We start from the raw sequence: 18,111 nt of genomic DNA, 5'->3' as shown, positions 1-18,111 counted from the left end.
AAGTACGCTGTGGGCCGGGTGCAGTGGCTCAAGCCTGTAATCCCAGCACTTTGGGAGGCCAAGGTGGGTGGATCACGAGGTCAAGAGACCGAGACCATCCTGGTCAATACGGTGAAACCCCGTCTCTACTAAAAATACAAAAAATTAGCTGGGCATGATGACGCATACCTGTAATCCCAGCTACTCAGAAGGCCGAGGCAGGAGAATTGCCTGAACACAGGAGGCGGAGGTTGCAGTGAGCCAAGATCGCGCCATTGCACTCCAGCCTGGGTAACAAGAGCGAAACTCCATCTCAAAAAAAAAAAAAAAAAGTAAGCCGGGCGCGGTGGCTCAAGCCTGTAATCCCAGCACTTTGGGAGGCTGAGGCGGGTGGATCACGAGGTCAAGCGATCGAGACCATCCTGGTCAATATGGTGAAACCCCGTCTCTACTAAAGATACAAAAAAATTAGCTGGGCATGGTGGCACGTGCCTGTAATCCCAGCTACTCAGGAGGCTGAGGCAGGAGAATTGCTTGAACCCAGGAGGCGGAGGTTGCGGTGAGCCGAGATCGTGCCATTGCACTCCAGCCTGGGTAACAAGAGCGAAACTCTGTCTCAAAAAAAAAAAAAAAAAAAAAGTACACTATGGAGAAGGTGCAGTGGCACACACCTGTAGTCCCAGCTACTTGGGAGGCTGAGGCAGGACAGTGGCTTGAGCCTGGAAGTTTTAAGCTGCAGTGCACTATAATCATGCTTGTGAATAGCCACTGCACTCCAGCCTGGGCAACATAGTGGGACCCTGTCTACTGCACTCCAGCCTGAGCAACATCGTGAGATCCCATCTCTTAAAAAAAAAAAGTACAATATGAACAGACATAGGTTTTATAACCATATTAAAATTTTTCCTTTTTAGTAAACTTTATAGAAATATAACATATGTACAGAAAAGTATACAAATCCTAAGTAAACTTTATAGAAATATAACATATGTACAGGAAACTATACAAATCCTACGTATACAGCTTGGTGACTATCAATATTTATTTACTTATTTTAATTGTATTTTTGTGGTCATAGAATGTGGTCTGGGCTAGGTGAGCTGGCTCACACCTATAATCCCAACCTTTTGGAAGGCTGAAAAGTGGGAGGATCACTTGAGCCCAGGAGTTCGAGACCAGCCTAGGCAATATAGTGAGACACCATCTCTACAAAAAAAAAATTTTTAATAGCCGAGTATGGTGGCATGTGTCTGTAGTCCCAGCTATTTGGGAGGCCAAGGTACGAGGGAGGATCACTTGACACCGGGAGGTCAAGACTGTAGTGAGCCATGATCGTGCCACTGCACTGCAGCCTGGTTGACAGTGTGAGACCTTGTCTAGAAAACAAACAAAAGAATATGGACTGTTTGATACCAGTCGTTTACCCTTTGTTGAGGCTTGCCTTACTGACCGGTGTGTAGCATGTCATGTGTGCTTAAAAGGAATATGTATCATACAGTTTTTAATTATTCCGCTTAAATCTTCTATATCCTTACCAACTTTTTGTCAACGTGTAATATCAATTTCTGGTGTACTATTTTTAAATCACCACAACTCTGTCCTTTACTTTTCTTAGTAGCCTGTATAGAGTTTGGTCATCTACAGTGCTACGGTCATCATCAATCTAAGGCAAGCCAGTAGTGGATATTTTCACTGCAAAACCATCCTCACGTGTGTTCCCTTTCTTTTCTCTTCTTGCAGGTGTTCCTCTTGATCCAAAGTGAGAAGATGAAAAATGATTACATTTACCTCAGCTGGTTAGCTCGGTGCTGTGAGTCTTCTTTTAAATGTTACAAAAGGAGTCCTCTTTTTCTTTTTGGTTGCATAATCTGTTTGGAAATGACATTAAATGTTTTCTAATTTTATTTTGCATTTTGTTCTGTAGAATGAGTAAACACTGAAATTGAGGATTGTTCATTCTACTCAGTAAGAGTTTCCATGTAAATGTGTCATGCAAGTTTACCCTGTGATTTTTTCTTCTACATAGTATTGATCTAGTACTTATAGCCAGAAAAATGTCAGGTTCTTCCTAAAGTCTCGTTCAAGTTTCCAGAGTCTCAGTTTATTGTGTTGTTTGTGAAATGATGTTGTCATGCTAATTTTAACTTTTCACTATGGTTCAAACCTGAAAAGCGGCAAAATGTTAAAAATGTAATTTTTTGGTGTATTATAGAACTTTACTTTCTATCTCTCTCTCGCTCACTATCTTTTCTTGCTCCTTTTTAAAACTCAGATTTAAAATGTTGCCAAGCACAGTTGCTCACACCTGTAATCCCAGCACTTTGGGAGCGTGAGGCAGAAGGATCACTTGAGGCCAGGAGTTCAAGACCAGCCTGGCCAACATGGTGAAACCTCATCTCTACTAAAAATACTAAAATTAGCTGGGCATGGTGGTGCACACCTGTAATCCCAGCTACTTGGGAGATTGAGGTATGAGAATCACTTAACCCAGGAGGCAAAGTTTGCAGTGGTCCAAGATCGCACCACTACACTCCAGCCTGGGTGACAGAGCAAGACTCTGTCTCAGTGCAAAGATAAAATTAAATAAAATGTTCACTGAGTTTTTGTCAGAGGAAAATTTAGCAATCAAATCTTCTAAGTGAGGCTGAAACTGTGAGTCAGATTGAATGAATGCTAGGTATCCTCTTTTAAGCAGATGAGCAAAGTAGGAACTACCAGAAGTCAATCCAGTCTGAAAGACATAATTATGTGACTCCTAACTTAACTATATTAAGTATGGTAGAATTCTGGCAGGGAGCCAGCTTAATGCCAACATTGCAAGCTTTCCATGAAAGAGGTATTCTATCATTACTTTATTTGGAATATAGAACCAAATCCATAGAATAATAAGGTGCAGAAATTATTTTTTGTCCATGTAAAAATGACTCATTTGTTTACAAATCTTTGTTTCCTTTTGCAGATATTATGAATAAGAAACCAAGACTAGCCTGGGAACTTTATCTCAAGATGGAAACCTCTGGCGAGTCCTTCAGTCTCTTACAGCTAATTGCTAATGACTGTTACAAGGTAAGTTTGACTGAGACTAAAGGGACACTGAAGGTCAGTATCACATTGCTGCATTGGCTAATATTAAGGGAAATGTCCTGCAGACTAAATGGTTAGTAGTGGGAGGATTTGCATAGTGTTTGTTATAAGAGATTCCATTCTTTTTTTTTTTTTTTTTTTTGAGACAGTCTCTCTCTGTCACCCAGGCTTAAGTGCAGTGGTGCAATCTTAGCTCACTGCAACCTCCGCCTCCCTGGTTCAAGGAATTCTCCTGAGTAGCTGGGATTACAGGCACCTGTCACCATGCCCAGCTAATTTTTGTATTTTTAGTAGAGATGGGGTTTCACAATGTTGGCCAGGCTGGTGTCAAACTCCTGACCTCATAGTCTGCCTGCCTTGGCCTCCCAAAGCGCTGTAATTACAGGCGTGAGCCACGCCACCCGGCCTGATGCCATTCTTTTTATGAATGAACTGAACTTAAAGATAGGCAGTATTTCAGAAATTTATGTGTATATGAAATAATTATTTAGAGAGGAAGTTTTAGATTTCTAAAGGCTATGAATCTTTAGGTAGCACTGATGTACAGATAGTCATCTGGTAGTTAGAAATTTGGTTCTGAAGTTCAAGAAACATGTCTTCTGATATCTAGAGACATAGATTGGGAGTCATTAACATTTAAGTACAGCCCTGTGTTGCTTAATAATGGGGATAAGGTCTGAGAAATGTGTCATTGGGTGATTTCGTCATTGTACAAACATCAGAGTGTACTTACACAAACTTAGATGGTATAGCCTGCTACACATTTAGGCCATATGATATAATATATAGCCTATTGCTGCTAAGCTGCAAACCTGTACAGCATGTTCCTGTACTGAATTATGTAGGCAGTTTTAACACAATGGCAGATATTTGCATATTGAAACATATCTAAACATAGAAAAGGCACAAAAAAAATACAGTATTATAATCTAATGGAACCACCATCATATATGCTGCCTGTCATGGATCAAAATACTGTTATGAAGCGCATGACTGGATTCACTGAAGCCCTGAAAAACAGTGAGATTACACAAGTAAAAAGGAAAGGGAGAAGAGTAGCAAACCAAACTTTGAGGTGCAAATGGCAGACAGGTAAGACAAAGACCAGAAAAGAGAATAAAAAATTAGTCAGATTTAGTAAAGGAATGGCTGTTTTTTGTACATGTTGGTTCGTGTGTGTGTAGGGGCTGGGGAGTTGGAAAGGCTGGGAGAAGTTAGTAGTTTTGGGACCTAACCTATAGATTAAAATTTAAAAAAATTCACCTCAAATTCTGCAAGTTCCTATTTTTGGAATATCTCATCCAAAAATGTCAAAAATACAGGTAAATGTCAGGTAAAGAGAGTCTTATGTTAAATCAATCAACAAAAGCTAATTTCAAAGTGAATCATTACCAAACAAGGAAGTGAATCACCACCAGTGGAAAAGATTTTAAGACATAGGAGACTTGAAAATAATGGTTTAACATGACTTGGTGGATGCCAGTGCTGTTAAGTTAGGGGAGGCAGAGGGAAGGAAAACATTGGAAGACAGGAAATTATTTCCGTTTGAGATATATTAAATCTGAACTGTCTTTGAGGTTCCCAGCAGAGATAATACAAGTAGGAAATGCTGTGCTTGGAGCTTTGGTATTCATTGCAATTAGCAATGCAGATTTAGCAGTTCACAGGATTTAACAATGTAGATTTAGAAGTTAACAGTAGTTAGTGGTGGTAATAGCAATAGTAGTAGCAGTGGTAGTAATAGCAGCAACAGCAAAGTATGAGAGAGAATAGGATGAACCCGTAAACAGGGTGAGGAACCTTGCGGAACACCACTGTTTAAGGGCTAGAAAGAGAGAAGAGTAAATGAAGGAGAGGATGAACAGAAGAGAAAGAAAACAATGAGGACAGAGGAAAAAATGCTTTTCATTACTTTTTCTTGCTCCTATTTAGTCAAAAGCCAAGGCAGTGTCAAATCTGCATCCAGATTGAAATGCATGAGGACTGACAGTAGTAGGTAGAGAATAGAGTCAGATTAAAAAGCAGATGCAGTGAGTGTAATGTAGACCACAGTATTAAAAAATTTGATATTGAAGATAAGGAGAAAAAATACAGTGCTAACTTAAATGGAAAAACAGTTTGGGATTGGGGATGGGGTGTAGATCTCCTCTTTTAGAATGGGGGTAGGGGAGTATGCCTGTCAGCAGAAGAAAATGAGCCATTGAACAGGAAGATTAAAGATTCAGGAGAATGGGGCATTTTTGATGGAGTCAGGCCCTAGAGAAGATGAAAGGGGAATAGGGTTAACATCAAAGGAAGATAACTACTTGAAAAACAAGTTAGACTTACCTGGTGTCTCAGTGGTCCCATGACCACCCACAAACTTGGTGATTTACTAGAGGGACTCATATGACTCAATGTAAAGTTATACTCATGGCTAAAATTTATCACACTACAGGAACAGCAGGAACAAGAGAGGTGTAGGTGAAGGCTAGAGAAGTCAAATATAGGTTTTCTTATTTTCCCTCTGTGGGGATCACATGGCCATGTCTTTTTTCAATATATATGTGATATCCTTGTCAAAGAAAAACAGAGAGAATAAGGAGGGAAATGGCAGAATTAAGCCCTAATATGTCATAAATTAAATGTAAATGGTCTAAGTATGCCAATTACAAGACATCTACTGACAGAGTAGATTTTGAAAAAAACCCAATTATGTGTTCTCAGCAGTAAAATCACTTTTTTTTTTTTTTTTGAGACGGAGTTTCGCTCTTGTTACCCAGGCTGGAGTGCAATGGCGCGATCTCGGCTCACCGCAATCTCCGCTTCCTGGGTTCAGGCAATTCTCCTGCCTCAGCCTCCTGAGTAGCTGGGATTACAGGCACACGCCACCATGCCCAGCTAATTTTTTGTATTTTTAGTAGAGATGGGGTTTCGCCATGTTGACCAGGATGGTCTCGATCTCTTGACCTCATGATCTACCCGCCTTGGCCTCCCAAAGTGCTGGGATTACAGGCGTGAGCCACCGCGCCCGGCAAAATCACTTTAAAAATATTGATATATGTAGGTCAAAAATAAAAGGATCAGGCCGGGCGTGGTGGCTCGAGCCTGTAATCCCAGCACTTTGGGAGGCCGAGGCGGGTGGATCACGAGGTCAAGAGATCGAGACCATCCTGGTCAACATAGTGAAACCCCGTCTCTACTAAAAATACAAAAAATTAGCTTGGCATGGTGGCCCGTGCCTGTAATCCCAGCTACCCAGGAGGCCGAGACAGGAGAATTGCCTGAGCCCCGGAGGCAGAGGTTGCGGTGAGCCGAGATCGCGCCATTGCACTCCAGCCTGGGTAACAAGAGTGAAACTCCGTCTCAAAAAAAAAAAACAAAACAAAAAAAATAAAAATAAAAATAAAAGGATCAAAAAGAATGCCCCATCATGAAGTAGTTTGGCAGTTTCTTTAATAAACATACTTAACCATATGACCCAGCAATTGCATTCCTATGTATTTATCCCAGATAAATGAAAACCTATATCCACAGAAATATATAAATGTTAGTAACACAAATTTTAATATATAAATGTTAATAGGAGCTTTATTTGTAATAGCCTAAAACTGGAAACATCAAAATCTTGCAGTAGGTAAATGGTTAAACAGACTGGTTTGGCATGGAATGCTACCAGTAATAATAAGGAACTGTAATGAAAAGTCTGACTCCATTTCTTGTTGTTTGACTGCTGACTGCTTTTAAGCCTCACCCCATTCTTTTCCCCTTGTGCCCCACATCTGGACAGAATGATAAGAAAACCTACATGCTCCCTTCTTTGGCCCCGTAGAGTGATTCAAGCCACACAAGCCCCTGGCCAGACACAGGAACCTTCAACACTGCCCTACCTCCTAACCACAGTAAACACCAAGGCCAGTCTCTTTCCTTGCTCTCTCAGGCCTTTTCAGACCTGCATAATAGGGCCATTCTACTCTCCCAAGACTTCAGATCTGTAAGAAGATGTTTCATATCCTCTTGCTGTGTGTGTGTGGTGTCATCAGTTTCAATATCCAAACCAAACTTTGGTTGGGAGTCCCTCTTGCAGTTGCAGGGTGACCATAACAGGAGCAAGCTGTCGGTACACAAAGTAACTTGAATCAACAGGGAGTAACAAGGACATTATACTGAAGGAAAAAAGCCAGTTTCAAGGAGTCCCCCTACTGTTTGCTTTCATATATATAACATTCTTGAAATGACAAAATTATTGAGATAGAAAACAAATTAGAGGTTGTTAGAGGTTAGGGATGGTGAGCAGGGAGGGCTGCGCGTGTGACTGTAAAAGGGTAACAAGGGAAATCTTGGTGGTGACGTAATAGTTCTGCATCTTGGCCAGGCACAATGTCCTATGCTTGCAATTCCAGCACTTTGGGAGGCCAAGGCAGGAGGATTGCTTGAGGCCAGGAGTTCAAGGCCAGCCTGGGCAACATAGTGAGACACTGTCTCTATAAAACATTTTTTAAAAAGTAGCTGGGCATGGTGGCACACACCTGTGTCCTAGCTACTCGAGAGACTGAGGCAGGAGAATCATTTGAGCCCTGAAGTTCAAAGTTGCAGTAAGCTGTAATTGCCTTACTGCACTCCATCCTGGATGACAAAGCGAGACTTTGTGTCCAGACAAAAAGAGTAACTCGGTATCTTGATAGTTGTATGGTTGTGGATACATGAATCTACACATATGATGAAATAACAAGACTATCGTCAGCATACACAGTACCAATGTCAATTTCCTGATTTATTTATTTATTTATTTATTTTTTGAGACAGAGTTTCACTCTTGTACCCAGGCTGGAGTGCAATGGCGTGATCTCGGCTCACCGCAACCTCCTCTTCCTGGGTTCAGGCAATTCTCCTGCCTCAGCCTCCTGAGTAGCTGGGATTACAGGCATGCGCCACCATTCCCAGCTAATTTTCTGTATTTTTAGTAGAGACGGGGTTTTACCATGTTGACCAGGATGGTCTCGATCTCTTGACCTCATGATCCACCCGCTTCGACCTCCCAAAGTGCTGGGATTACAGGCTTGAGCCACCGCGCCCGGCAATTTCCTGATCTTTATGTTGTGATATTTTACTATTGTTAATGTAAGTTACAACCTTTGGAGGAAACTAGGTGAAAGGTACATGTGACCTCTGACCTATCTTTGTCCATGGATCTATAATTACTAAAACTTGAAAATAAATTTTTTTTTCTTGAGACAGAGTTTGCTTTTGTCGCCCAGTCTGGAGTGCAATGGCGTGATCTCGGCTCACCACAACCTCTGCCTCCTGGGTTCAAGTGATTCTCCTGCCTCAGCCTCCCAAGTAGCTGGGATTACAGGCATGTGCCACCACGCCTAGCTAATTTTGTATTTTTAGTACAGACAGAGTTTCTCCATGTTGGTCACACTGATCTCAAACTCCCGACCTCAGGTGATCCGCCCACCTCAGCCTCCCAAAGGGCTGGGATTACAGGCGTGAACCACTACACCTGGCAAAATAAAAAAAAATGTTTTTTAATGAATCAACTAGATCTATATACAGCAATATAGATGGATCTTATAATGTTGAATCATAGGTACAAGACATAATAAAATATTTACAATATTCATTCATATAAAGTTCTGAGAAGCAGAACTCAATTATATTGTTTAAAGATGTGTATATGTAAGACATAACATAAAGAAAGTCAAAGAACTGATGAGCATAAAAGTCAGAATAGTAGTTACCTCTGACTATGGAAAGAGGGAGTTATGGTCTGGAAGACCATGTGGCTTTTGTGTTGCTCAGTGTCTTGAATTGGGTAGTATTTTCACATTATAATTAGTAGCTGTACATGGATGTTTCATAAACCATTCTATATGTATGTTATTTCACAATAAAGACTTTTTTCCAAAGAGTACATAAACAGAAGTATAAACCTTGAAAATAATTTTTAAAAACTTCTTCCCAGGCCGGGCGCAGTGACTCAAGCCTGTAATTCCAGCACTTTGGGAGGCAAAGGCGGGTGGATCACGAGGTCAAGAGATCAAGACCATCCTGGTCAACATGGTGAAACCCCGTCTCTACTAAAAATACAAAAAATTAGCTGGGCATGGTGGCGTGTGCCTGTAATCCCAGCTACTCAGGAGGCTGAGGCAGGAGAATTGCCTGAACCCAGGAGGCGGAAGTTGCGGTGAGCCGAGATCACGCCATTGCACTCCAGCCTGGGTAACAAGAGCGAAACTCCGTCTCAAAAAAAAACAAAAACAGGGCCGGGCACGGTGGCTCAAGCCTGTAATCCCAGCACTTTGGGAGGCCGAGGCGGGTGGATCACGAAGTCAAGAGATCGAGACCATCCTGGTCAACATGGTGAAACCCCGTCTCTACTAAAAATACAAAAAAATTAGCTGGGCATGGTGGCACGTGCCTGTAATCCCAGCTACTCAGGAGGCTGAGGCAGGAGAATTGCCTGAACCCAGGAGGCGGAGGTTGCGGTGAGCCGAGATCGCGCCATTGCACTCCAGCCTGGGTAACAAGAGCGAAACTCCGTCTCAAAAAAACAAAACCAAAAACAAAAAATTTCTTCCCATTAGACAGAAGAGAAGAAAGGATTAATGAATGTGTAAATATAATTTGAACTGAAGAGAGAAAAATTGTGTTTTCCCTGTAAAGTACAGAATAAAGCTAAGCTAAGAAGGCTGTCTTAAGGAAATTTTCAAAGATTTAGAAAAACATCTGTCAGAAATAGAGAAGTAGCTAAAGCATAGAGCTGCCCAGCAATTTGAAGCCTTAAGTGAAATTGGTAACAGTATGCATTTATGATTACCAAATAAGAAAACTCATCTGGCCAGGCGTGGTGGCTGAAGCCTGTAATCTCAACACTTTGGGAAACCAAAGTGGGAGGATCACTTGAGGCCAGGAATTCAAACCCACCTGGGCAAACTCGTGAGAGCCTGTCTTACAAAAAATTAAAAATTGGCAAGGCATGGTGGTGTGCTTCTGTAGTCCCAGCTGCTTGGAATGCTGAGGCAGGAGGATCTCTTGAGCCCAGGAATTTGAGGTTGCAGTGAACCATGATGGCACCACTGCACTCCAGCCTGGGCAATAGAGCAAGATCCTATCTCTAAAAAAAATCATGAATTAAAAAAAATTTTTTTAATAAAAGAAAACAAAAAAAGAAAACTAAGCAGAATTTAATGGCATTCAGCATGTTCTGTGAGATCAAGGAAATGTTAGTACGTTTGGGGAAATGTCTGTCAAAATGCATTAAATATTTAAAAGATTTAGTGTTTACTATTCAGTATACATCTAGGCATTCTGAGAATTTAGGAACAAGATTAGGGAAAGACCACCCTCAAGTGGAATATGATCAAATTGCATAAAATGAATGATAGTAGTCATGTGAAAAGAATACACTGAAGAGACTTGAAAAATGCTCAGCTCAAATCGCAATAATCAGTTTCTCCTCAAGATTAGAATACAATTAGAAGAAATGGCAAAAATGCTGATTGTAGCATAACTTGACTGTATGTAGAAAAAATGTTACACTATTGAAAACTGAGTGAACATAGGTGGTTTAAACCGAACCTATGTACCCAAACTGTGATCTTCCTTCTTATTGTTTTAACTAGGAATTGAAACTTGCTAACTGAAAATGTTGTCATTACCCATGCACTTATTTCATGCAGTTCCGTTTCATGTTACCTTTATGTTCAGGGTCTTTCTGTGCAATCTTTTTATTGCAAGTATTACCACATACTTTCTCTTGTTCAGATGGGCCAGTTTTACTATTCTGCCAAAGCTTTTGACGTCCTCGAGAGGCTGGATCCCAACCCTCAGTATTGGGAAGGCAAAAGGGGTGCCTGTGTGGGCATTTTCCAGATGATCTTAGCTGGGAGAGAACCCAAGTAAGTAAACAGGCAAGAGATACTGCCTCTACTCATTTTCTTGTTTTTGAGGGAAAGTAATTGTTCTCTTGGATGGTCTCTTCTGAAAACACACAATTATAATGATGTTTTAGAATGATGAAAAAAATGTTGATGTTAAATATTTCTATCTGACCCTTTTCCTCCAGAAACATTTTGTAGAATCAGATGATTCTAAGTCACATGTAATAGAATCAGATAAATCTAAGTTATATATACATTGAGTACACTAACAGCCTCCAAATATAAGAGCCAGATGGATATTTGGTTCCAAATGAATAGCCATTTTTATAAACAAAGTTTTGTTTTTTACTCATCTACTCTTTGGGGTTTTTGTTTGTTTTTGTTTTTTGCCTATTTGGCTTTTTCTTGTGTCCATTAGTTCAAGTCTCAAAGAATTAGGAATGGAGTAGATGTGGTTGGTAACTCTTTTGGTTTTGTTCACCTTCTCGTATTCGAGGAAATACTGAGACATTAGTGTACATAAAATCAAGTGGCTTATACTTTCTTTTTCTTTCTTTTTCCTTTTTTTTTTTTTTAAGATGGAGTCTTGCTCTGTGTCCCAGGCTGGAGTGCAATGGTGCGATCTCAGCTCACTACAGTCTCTGCCTCCTGGGTTCAATTGACTCTCCTACCTCAGTCTCCCAAGTGGCTGGGATTACAGGCGCGTGCCACCACGCCTGAATAATTTTTGTATTGTTAATAGGGATGGGGTTTCACCATATTGGCCAGGCTGGTCTCAAACTCCTGATCTCAGGTGATTCTCCAACCTTGGCCTCCCAAAGTTCTGAGATTACAGGCATGAGCCACCACGCCTGGCCTATAGTTTCATTTGAAACAAACATTAACACACAACTCAATTCCATTTTCTAAAAATAATTTCATGGAATGTATTCACTACTGATATATGAATAGGAAATGTGATAATTTTGAAAGAAAATATCAAAAATTACTTCCTACCTTATAGGATTTCTAAATAAAAGTTTAAAAGCAATTGGTTTTAAACTTTGTGAAAGAGGTTGTTTGTGGGGAAAAAGAAGTAAAAAATATGAGGAGACTCTTAAGCAAATGGATTCATAGTCTGTTGCCTATAGATTTGCTAGGGCAATAGGGAGGTTTTTGTATGCATTACTTAAAATATATTTTAATTTTAATTATTATAAACTTCCAGAAATTTAAATCAAACATAAATGCTAGGCTTCGTCTTTAATGTTCCTCTCTTCCATATTTATTCATGTATTATTTTTCTTGAAACAAATGACTCATTCCTCTGGCTTTGTCAGATTTTATGAATTTGACAGTGGTGCCTAGTAGAACATGATTACCACCTTAAACCAGGTAGAAATCTATGAGTTAGACAAACTAAGTGACTTGTTAGTGTTAGAGCTAGAACTTGAACTCAACTCCTGGATATACCCTTTCTAGTCATGCAGAGTGACAACAGAAATGGGAATATTTAGGTCATCTCAGAGAGGACAAAAAGATTATCAGAATGTAGATAGGTGGTATGGATAAACAAGGAACACTTGGGTTGGTAAGAGAGATTTCACATAATCTTCATTTTCTAGGCCACCATCAGGACATGAGACTAGGAAGCTTGTTAATTGCTTTATGAATAACAGTGGAAAAGTCTATTACCAAAAATGCACTACAAGACATATGGTATGAAGGACAGTTCAGAGTTTATTTTATTTTTAAATTTTCATTCTTCATTGACACATTTTGTCTTTTCAAATCTTTTCCTCAGAGAGACCCTTCGAGAAGTGATCCATTTACTGAGAAGCACAGGTAACACCCAAGTAGAGTACATCATCCGGATCATGAAGAAATGGGCCAAAGAAAACAGAGTACCCATCTAAGATAGCCCCAGCATCCTAGGAACCAGCTTCCACTTTGACATAAAACTGGAAATTATTTTCACTCAAGGTTAATCTGTGATACAGGGCTCTGTTTTATTGACATTTTCCTTCCTTGCTCTTTAAGTCTCAAGGTCAGTGACTGACTTGCTGAGACCTAGTCTCCTGGCTGAGCAGAGTACCATAGTCTGTGACCCTGTATGATTCTTCTAGCAATAAGACTTTGGACTTGTCTGGTGCCTTTCTTCCAGAAATGCTCAGAGTACTTTTATGTAATTTACTGACTTTAAGGAAAACAGTATAACTTTTTTTTTGTTAGCATTTTATGGCATTGTCTCCTGACTGCAATAACAAATGTCTTTGATGTGCAAGAATCGGCATCATTCTGTCATTTAACTTTCAGGCATCTCTGTACATTATCCCATTTTATTGGGAATTTCATAAAAGGTTTTATAAATGCATCTCTAAATCTTGGGAGAATAACTAGCCACGTGATTCTAAGAATGGCAGTAAGCTCCTTTATCAAACTGCCTAGTCACTAATGGGATAGATTTATAGGATGACTCTTTCAGTAATTAATTTGTTGATGATAGTAGCATGTTACAGTGCAGTAAGATGAGTATTGCAATTTTTTTTTTTTTTTTTTTTTTTTTGAGACGGAGTTTCGCTCTTGTTGCCCAGGCTGGAGTGCAATGGCGCGATCTCGGCTCACCGCAACCTCCGCCTCCTGGGTTCAGGCAATTCTCCTGCCTTAGCCTCCTGTGTAGCTGGGATTACAGGCACGCGCCACCATGCCCAGCTAAGAGTATTGCAATTTTTTAAAAGGTGAGTACTTGTAATCCCAGCACTTTGGGAAGCCGAGGCGGGTGGATCACGAGGTCAAGAGATCGAGACCATTCTGGTCAACATGGTGAAACCCCGTCTCTACTAAAAATACAAAAATTAGCTGGGCATGGTGGTGCACGCCTGTAGTCCCAGCTACTCGGGAGGCTGAGGCAGGAGAATTGCCTGAACCCAGGAGGCAGAGGTTGCGGTGAGCCGAGGTTGCACCATTGCACTCCAGCCTGGGTAACAAGAGTGAAACTCCGTCTCAAAAAAAAAAGGTGAGTACTATGAAAAAAATTGCAGTACCTCTAAAGTTATTCAAGAAACAATGTTTATGAATCTCACTAGTCCATTATAGCTTGGTATCATAATATTTTAGGTAACAAAGCAGGTTAGGTTTTTCTTTTTCTTTTCTTTTTTTTTTTTTTTTTTTTTTTTTGAGACAGAGTTTCGCTGTTGTTACCCAGGCTGGAGTGCAATGGCGTGATCTCGGCTCACCGCAACCTCCGCCTCCTGGGTTCAGGCAATTCTCCAGCCTCAGCCTCCTGAGTAGCTGGGATTACAGGCATGCACCACCATGCCCAGCTAATTTTTTGTATTTTTAGTAGAGACGGGGTTTCACCATGTTGACCAGGATGGTCTCGATCTCTCGACCTCATGATCCACCCGCCTCGGCCTCCCAAAGTGCTGGGATTACAGGCTTGAGCCACCGTGCCCGGCCAGGTTTTTCTTAATGTATCTTGTTGAACAAACATCAGTTTTGAAAGTAGGGCTACAGTGATTATTTATATGCATTGTGGGCACTTATTAATGTAATGATAATAAAACATGAATTGTGTAAAGTCCTTTGAGGGACTTCCTTATGGCTAGGCTGTCTTTCATAAGTCATATTCCAGAACCATGTTTCTTTCTTTCTTTCTTTCTTTCTTTCTTTCTTTTTTTTGAGATGGAGTCTCACTCTGTCACCCAGGCTGGAGTACAGTTTCGAAATCTCTGCTCACTGCAGCCTCTGCTTCCCAGGTTCTTGCAATTCTCTTGCCTCAGCCTCCCAAGTAGCTGGGACTACAGGTACACACCACCATGCCTGGCTAATTTTTTTGTATTTCAGTAGAGATGGGGTTTCACTGTGTTGCCCAGGCTCACTTGAACTCCTGAGCTCAGGCAATCCGCCTGCCTCGGCTTCCCAAAGTGCTGGGATTACAGGTGTGAGCCACCGCACCCGGCCAGCCCCATGTTTCTGAGCTCATATAACATAAACCGACTATAAAACTGAGCATTCTTTTTTTTTTTTTTTTTTTTAATGAGACGGAGTTTCGCTCTTGTTACCCAGGCTGGAGTGCAATGGCGCGATCTCGGCTCACCGCAACCTCCACCTCCTGGGCTCAGGCAATTCTCCTGCCTCAGCCTCCTAAGTAGCTGGGATTACAGGCACGTGCCACCACGCCCAGCTAGTTTTTTGTATTTTTAGTAGAGACGGGGTTTCACCATGTTGACCAGGATGGTCTCAATCTCTCGACCTCGTGATCCACCCGCCTCGGCCTCCCAAAGTGCTGGGATTACAGGCTTGAGCCACCGCGCCCAGCACAACTGAGCATTCTTAAGTTCACAACCTGTTTCCAGAAAACAGACCCACATTTTTCTATGTTTTGTACTACCTTTGTTTTTTTTTCTATTAGTTTAGGGTACCTAGTGTTACAGGTCTAGAAAGTGCAGAACCATCCCTACCTAGAAGACAATAGATAGGAGGAGAACTGAAAGAAAGAATTCCTCAAGCACTAAAGTCAGGAAAATCCCTGTAGTCACTGTATTAGTTGTTCCACTTATCCCAACACTCCACTTATGGTTAAAGGAGTTGTATAGAAAGGAGATGAGAACGTGGCAGGAGTGAAAGCAGCCAAGAGGTCGATGACTGAAGATCGCCATCGCCTCTGCCTTCAGGACTATCACAAGAGGTTATTTCACCTCTACTCAGGAAGATGGCCAGTTTTCCTGTCTTTTATCTGAGACCCATGTATAATCAGTTCAGAGCACAAATAAAAATAAACTGGCCTAAATAACTGAATTCTAGGAAACAAAGCTGTATCTTTTTTCATATGCCAAAGCTTCTGTTCCCTCATGTTGTTCCTACTTTTTTTTTTTTTTTTTTCTGTGAGACGGAGTTTCACTCTTGTTACTCAGGCTGGAGTGCAATGGCGCGATCTTGGCTCACGGCAACCTCCGCCTCCTGGGTTCAGGCAATTCTCCTGCCTCAGCCTCCTGAGTGGCTGGGATTACAGGCACACGCCACCATGCCCAGCTAATGTTTTGTATTTTCAGTAGAGACGGGGTTTCACCATGTTGACCAGAATGGTCTCGATCTCTTGACCTTGTGATCCACCCGCCTCGGCCTCCCAAAGTGCTGGGATTACAGGCTTGAGCCACCGCGCCCGGCGTTCCTACTTTTTAAATAATAAATGCTTCTCAGCATCTTAGGAACTAGATGGGTCTGATCTGGGTAGAACCTGCTGTAATTTTTAGAATCATTTTTGTAATTCTTACCTCACTTGAAATATTAGGAAACACAGTAATGAAAAAGACAGGTAGAACTCGTCAGCAGGTTTTGGCAGTGAAATTCGTCTTCCAGTGAATTGCTGTTATTTTCAATTTGCCTATAGTTGAAAAGCTTTTCCATTTATGGAGATTTACTTTTAAATGAGCTTTTGTTGAATTCAACACTCTAGACTCTCCCTGATATTTTCCTGTCTTTTGGGGAAAAAAACAGGTATTCCAAAAATGGCAGAATTTTAGATAATTATTGTAAACTTTTCTTCTATAGGATTGAGCCAAAAAACATAAACACTAAAGAGAGGTACCATATAATTCTCTTATTAAAGATAGCTACTTCTGAAATGTCTTAACAGAGTTTCAAGATTGCAAAGTAGTATTGCACAGCTGGTTTTCTTATCTGTGATGATAGAGGAGAGAGGAAGACCCAGACTTAGGCATGTGGTGAAATATGTACGGTTTATAGCGTCAGTGTACTATTTATAATCTGTAGCAAACATTACTTGTAAATGGGAAAAAATATCTTTTATAATTATTTTTATACCTCGAAATAATTATTCTACTGTATTACATTCAAATTAAAGTTTATTATTTGGTTCTCATTATGATATTCTGTTGAGTGTGATAAGGGCGGGACCTGAGGATGTCATGGGCCTTCTACCTTTTTCTTCCTAGCCCTAGAGTGAGAGGAGGGAAATAAAGTTTTGGGCCCTACAGGTTACTTTTTAGAAGAGAGGAAAGCACATGTTCCCTAAGAAGCCCTTTCCATTACGAGGCTGGTGGTTCCTGCTCAATCATAACAGCTTTGGCTCTTTGCTGAATTACAGCCCATTTATGCTGAATTACAGCCTGTTCATGCTGAATTACAGCCCATTTGGAAGTTATATCAGCAGTACATAGTGTACTACCTCACACATAGAAAGCTCTCAAATACTTGTTGACTGAATAACTAAACATACAGTAACTGGTAGAGCAGGGGACTTGTGAGATCTAACCTCATATATATTCCAGTTCCCATCTAATTTTTATTTTATTGTGTGCTAAACATATGCCAGGTACTTGAGATGCAAAGATAAATAATGCACAGGCCTGGCCCTGAAGGAACTCTAACAGAAGTACATACAACTAAACACAGTAACATGATTGATATCATCAGTGGGAATAAAGTATTGAGCAATAGAAGACAATGGAATGTTTGCATCCATGTAAATGGAATGCATCCTGCCTTATTCGGGAGAAGCAATCAAAATGGATCCCAAAGCTCAACAGCTAACAAGATGCCCATGGCTCTGCCACGTGTGCAACACACACCACATGCATCCAACAGATGGAAGCCAAGGGACTGCTTTCCTCCTCTATGGCTTAGTGCACTTCCTGAAAGGTGCCAGCAAACAGGCATTATATCACAAGAGCTATATCTGCTTTCTAATGGCAAAAGTGAAGTAGTGACTTCCTAGTTCCTATATTAAGAATATCTCTCTCTTGGATGAATAGCCATCTTACCTCTCTTTTCTTCATCCTATAAAATTCTTCTAGGCTGGGCACAGTGGCTGATGCCTGTAATTCCAACACTGGGAGGCCCAAGTGGGAAGATCACTTGATGCCAGGAGTTCAGGAGTAGCCTGAGCAACAAACCAAGACCCTGTCTCCACACACAAAAAAAGTTTCATTTTTTTTGTTTTGTTTTGTTTTTAATTATCCAGGTGTAGTGACACATTCCTGTCGTCCCAGCTACTTGGGAGGCTGAGGAGGGAGGACTGCTTGAGACCAGAAGTTCAAGGTGATAGTATGTACTTTATACTAATGTTCAAACAGTACTCCTTACTATTAAGATGGTCTCAGAGCAGCATAGCTAGGGACTTAGTGACGTGCCTGGAAACTATCTTAACATGAAGCGTCAGGAATACGAGAAAAATGTAAGA

At 40.9% G+C, this 18,111-nt stretch overlaps 1 protein-coding gene across 2 annotated transcripts in view; it reads left to right on the top strand.

Moving 5' to 3' along the window:
* Nucleotides 1–13,453, top strand: part of IFT56 (intraflagellar transport 56) — a 65,339-nt gene extending 51,886 nt beyond the window's left edge. The window contains exons 15-18 of one of the 2 annotated variants that reach the window (XM_039473005.2): nt 1,720–1,789; nt 2,939–3,045; nt 10,813–10,946; nt 12,712–13,453. In XM_039473005.2, coding sequence (XP_039328939.1) covers nt 1,720–1,789; nt 2,939–3,045; nt 10,813–10,946; nt 12,712–12,823 — 423 coding nt within the window. In that variant the 3' untranslated portion in view covers nt 12,824–13,453. Of the gene's footprint in view, nt 1–1,719; nt 2,449–2,938; nt 3,046–10,812; nt 10,947–12,711 lie in introns of those variants that run through there. The other variant, XR_012512017.1, reaches the window with a different exon arrangement.
* The last annotated feature ends 4,658 nt before the right edge of the window (nt 13,454–18,111 follow it).

Source organism: Saimiri boliviensis, chromosome 10, assembly GCF_048565385.1.
Source record: "Saimiri boliviensis isolate mSaiBol1 chromosome 10, mSaiBol1.pri, whole genome shotgun sequence".
Taxonomy (NCBI): Eukaryota; Metazoa; Chordata; class Mammalia; order Primates; family Cebidae; genus Saimiri; species Saimiri boliviensis.
This window is presented reverse-complemented; position numbering and strand designations above follow the sequence as displayed.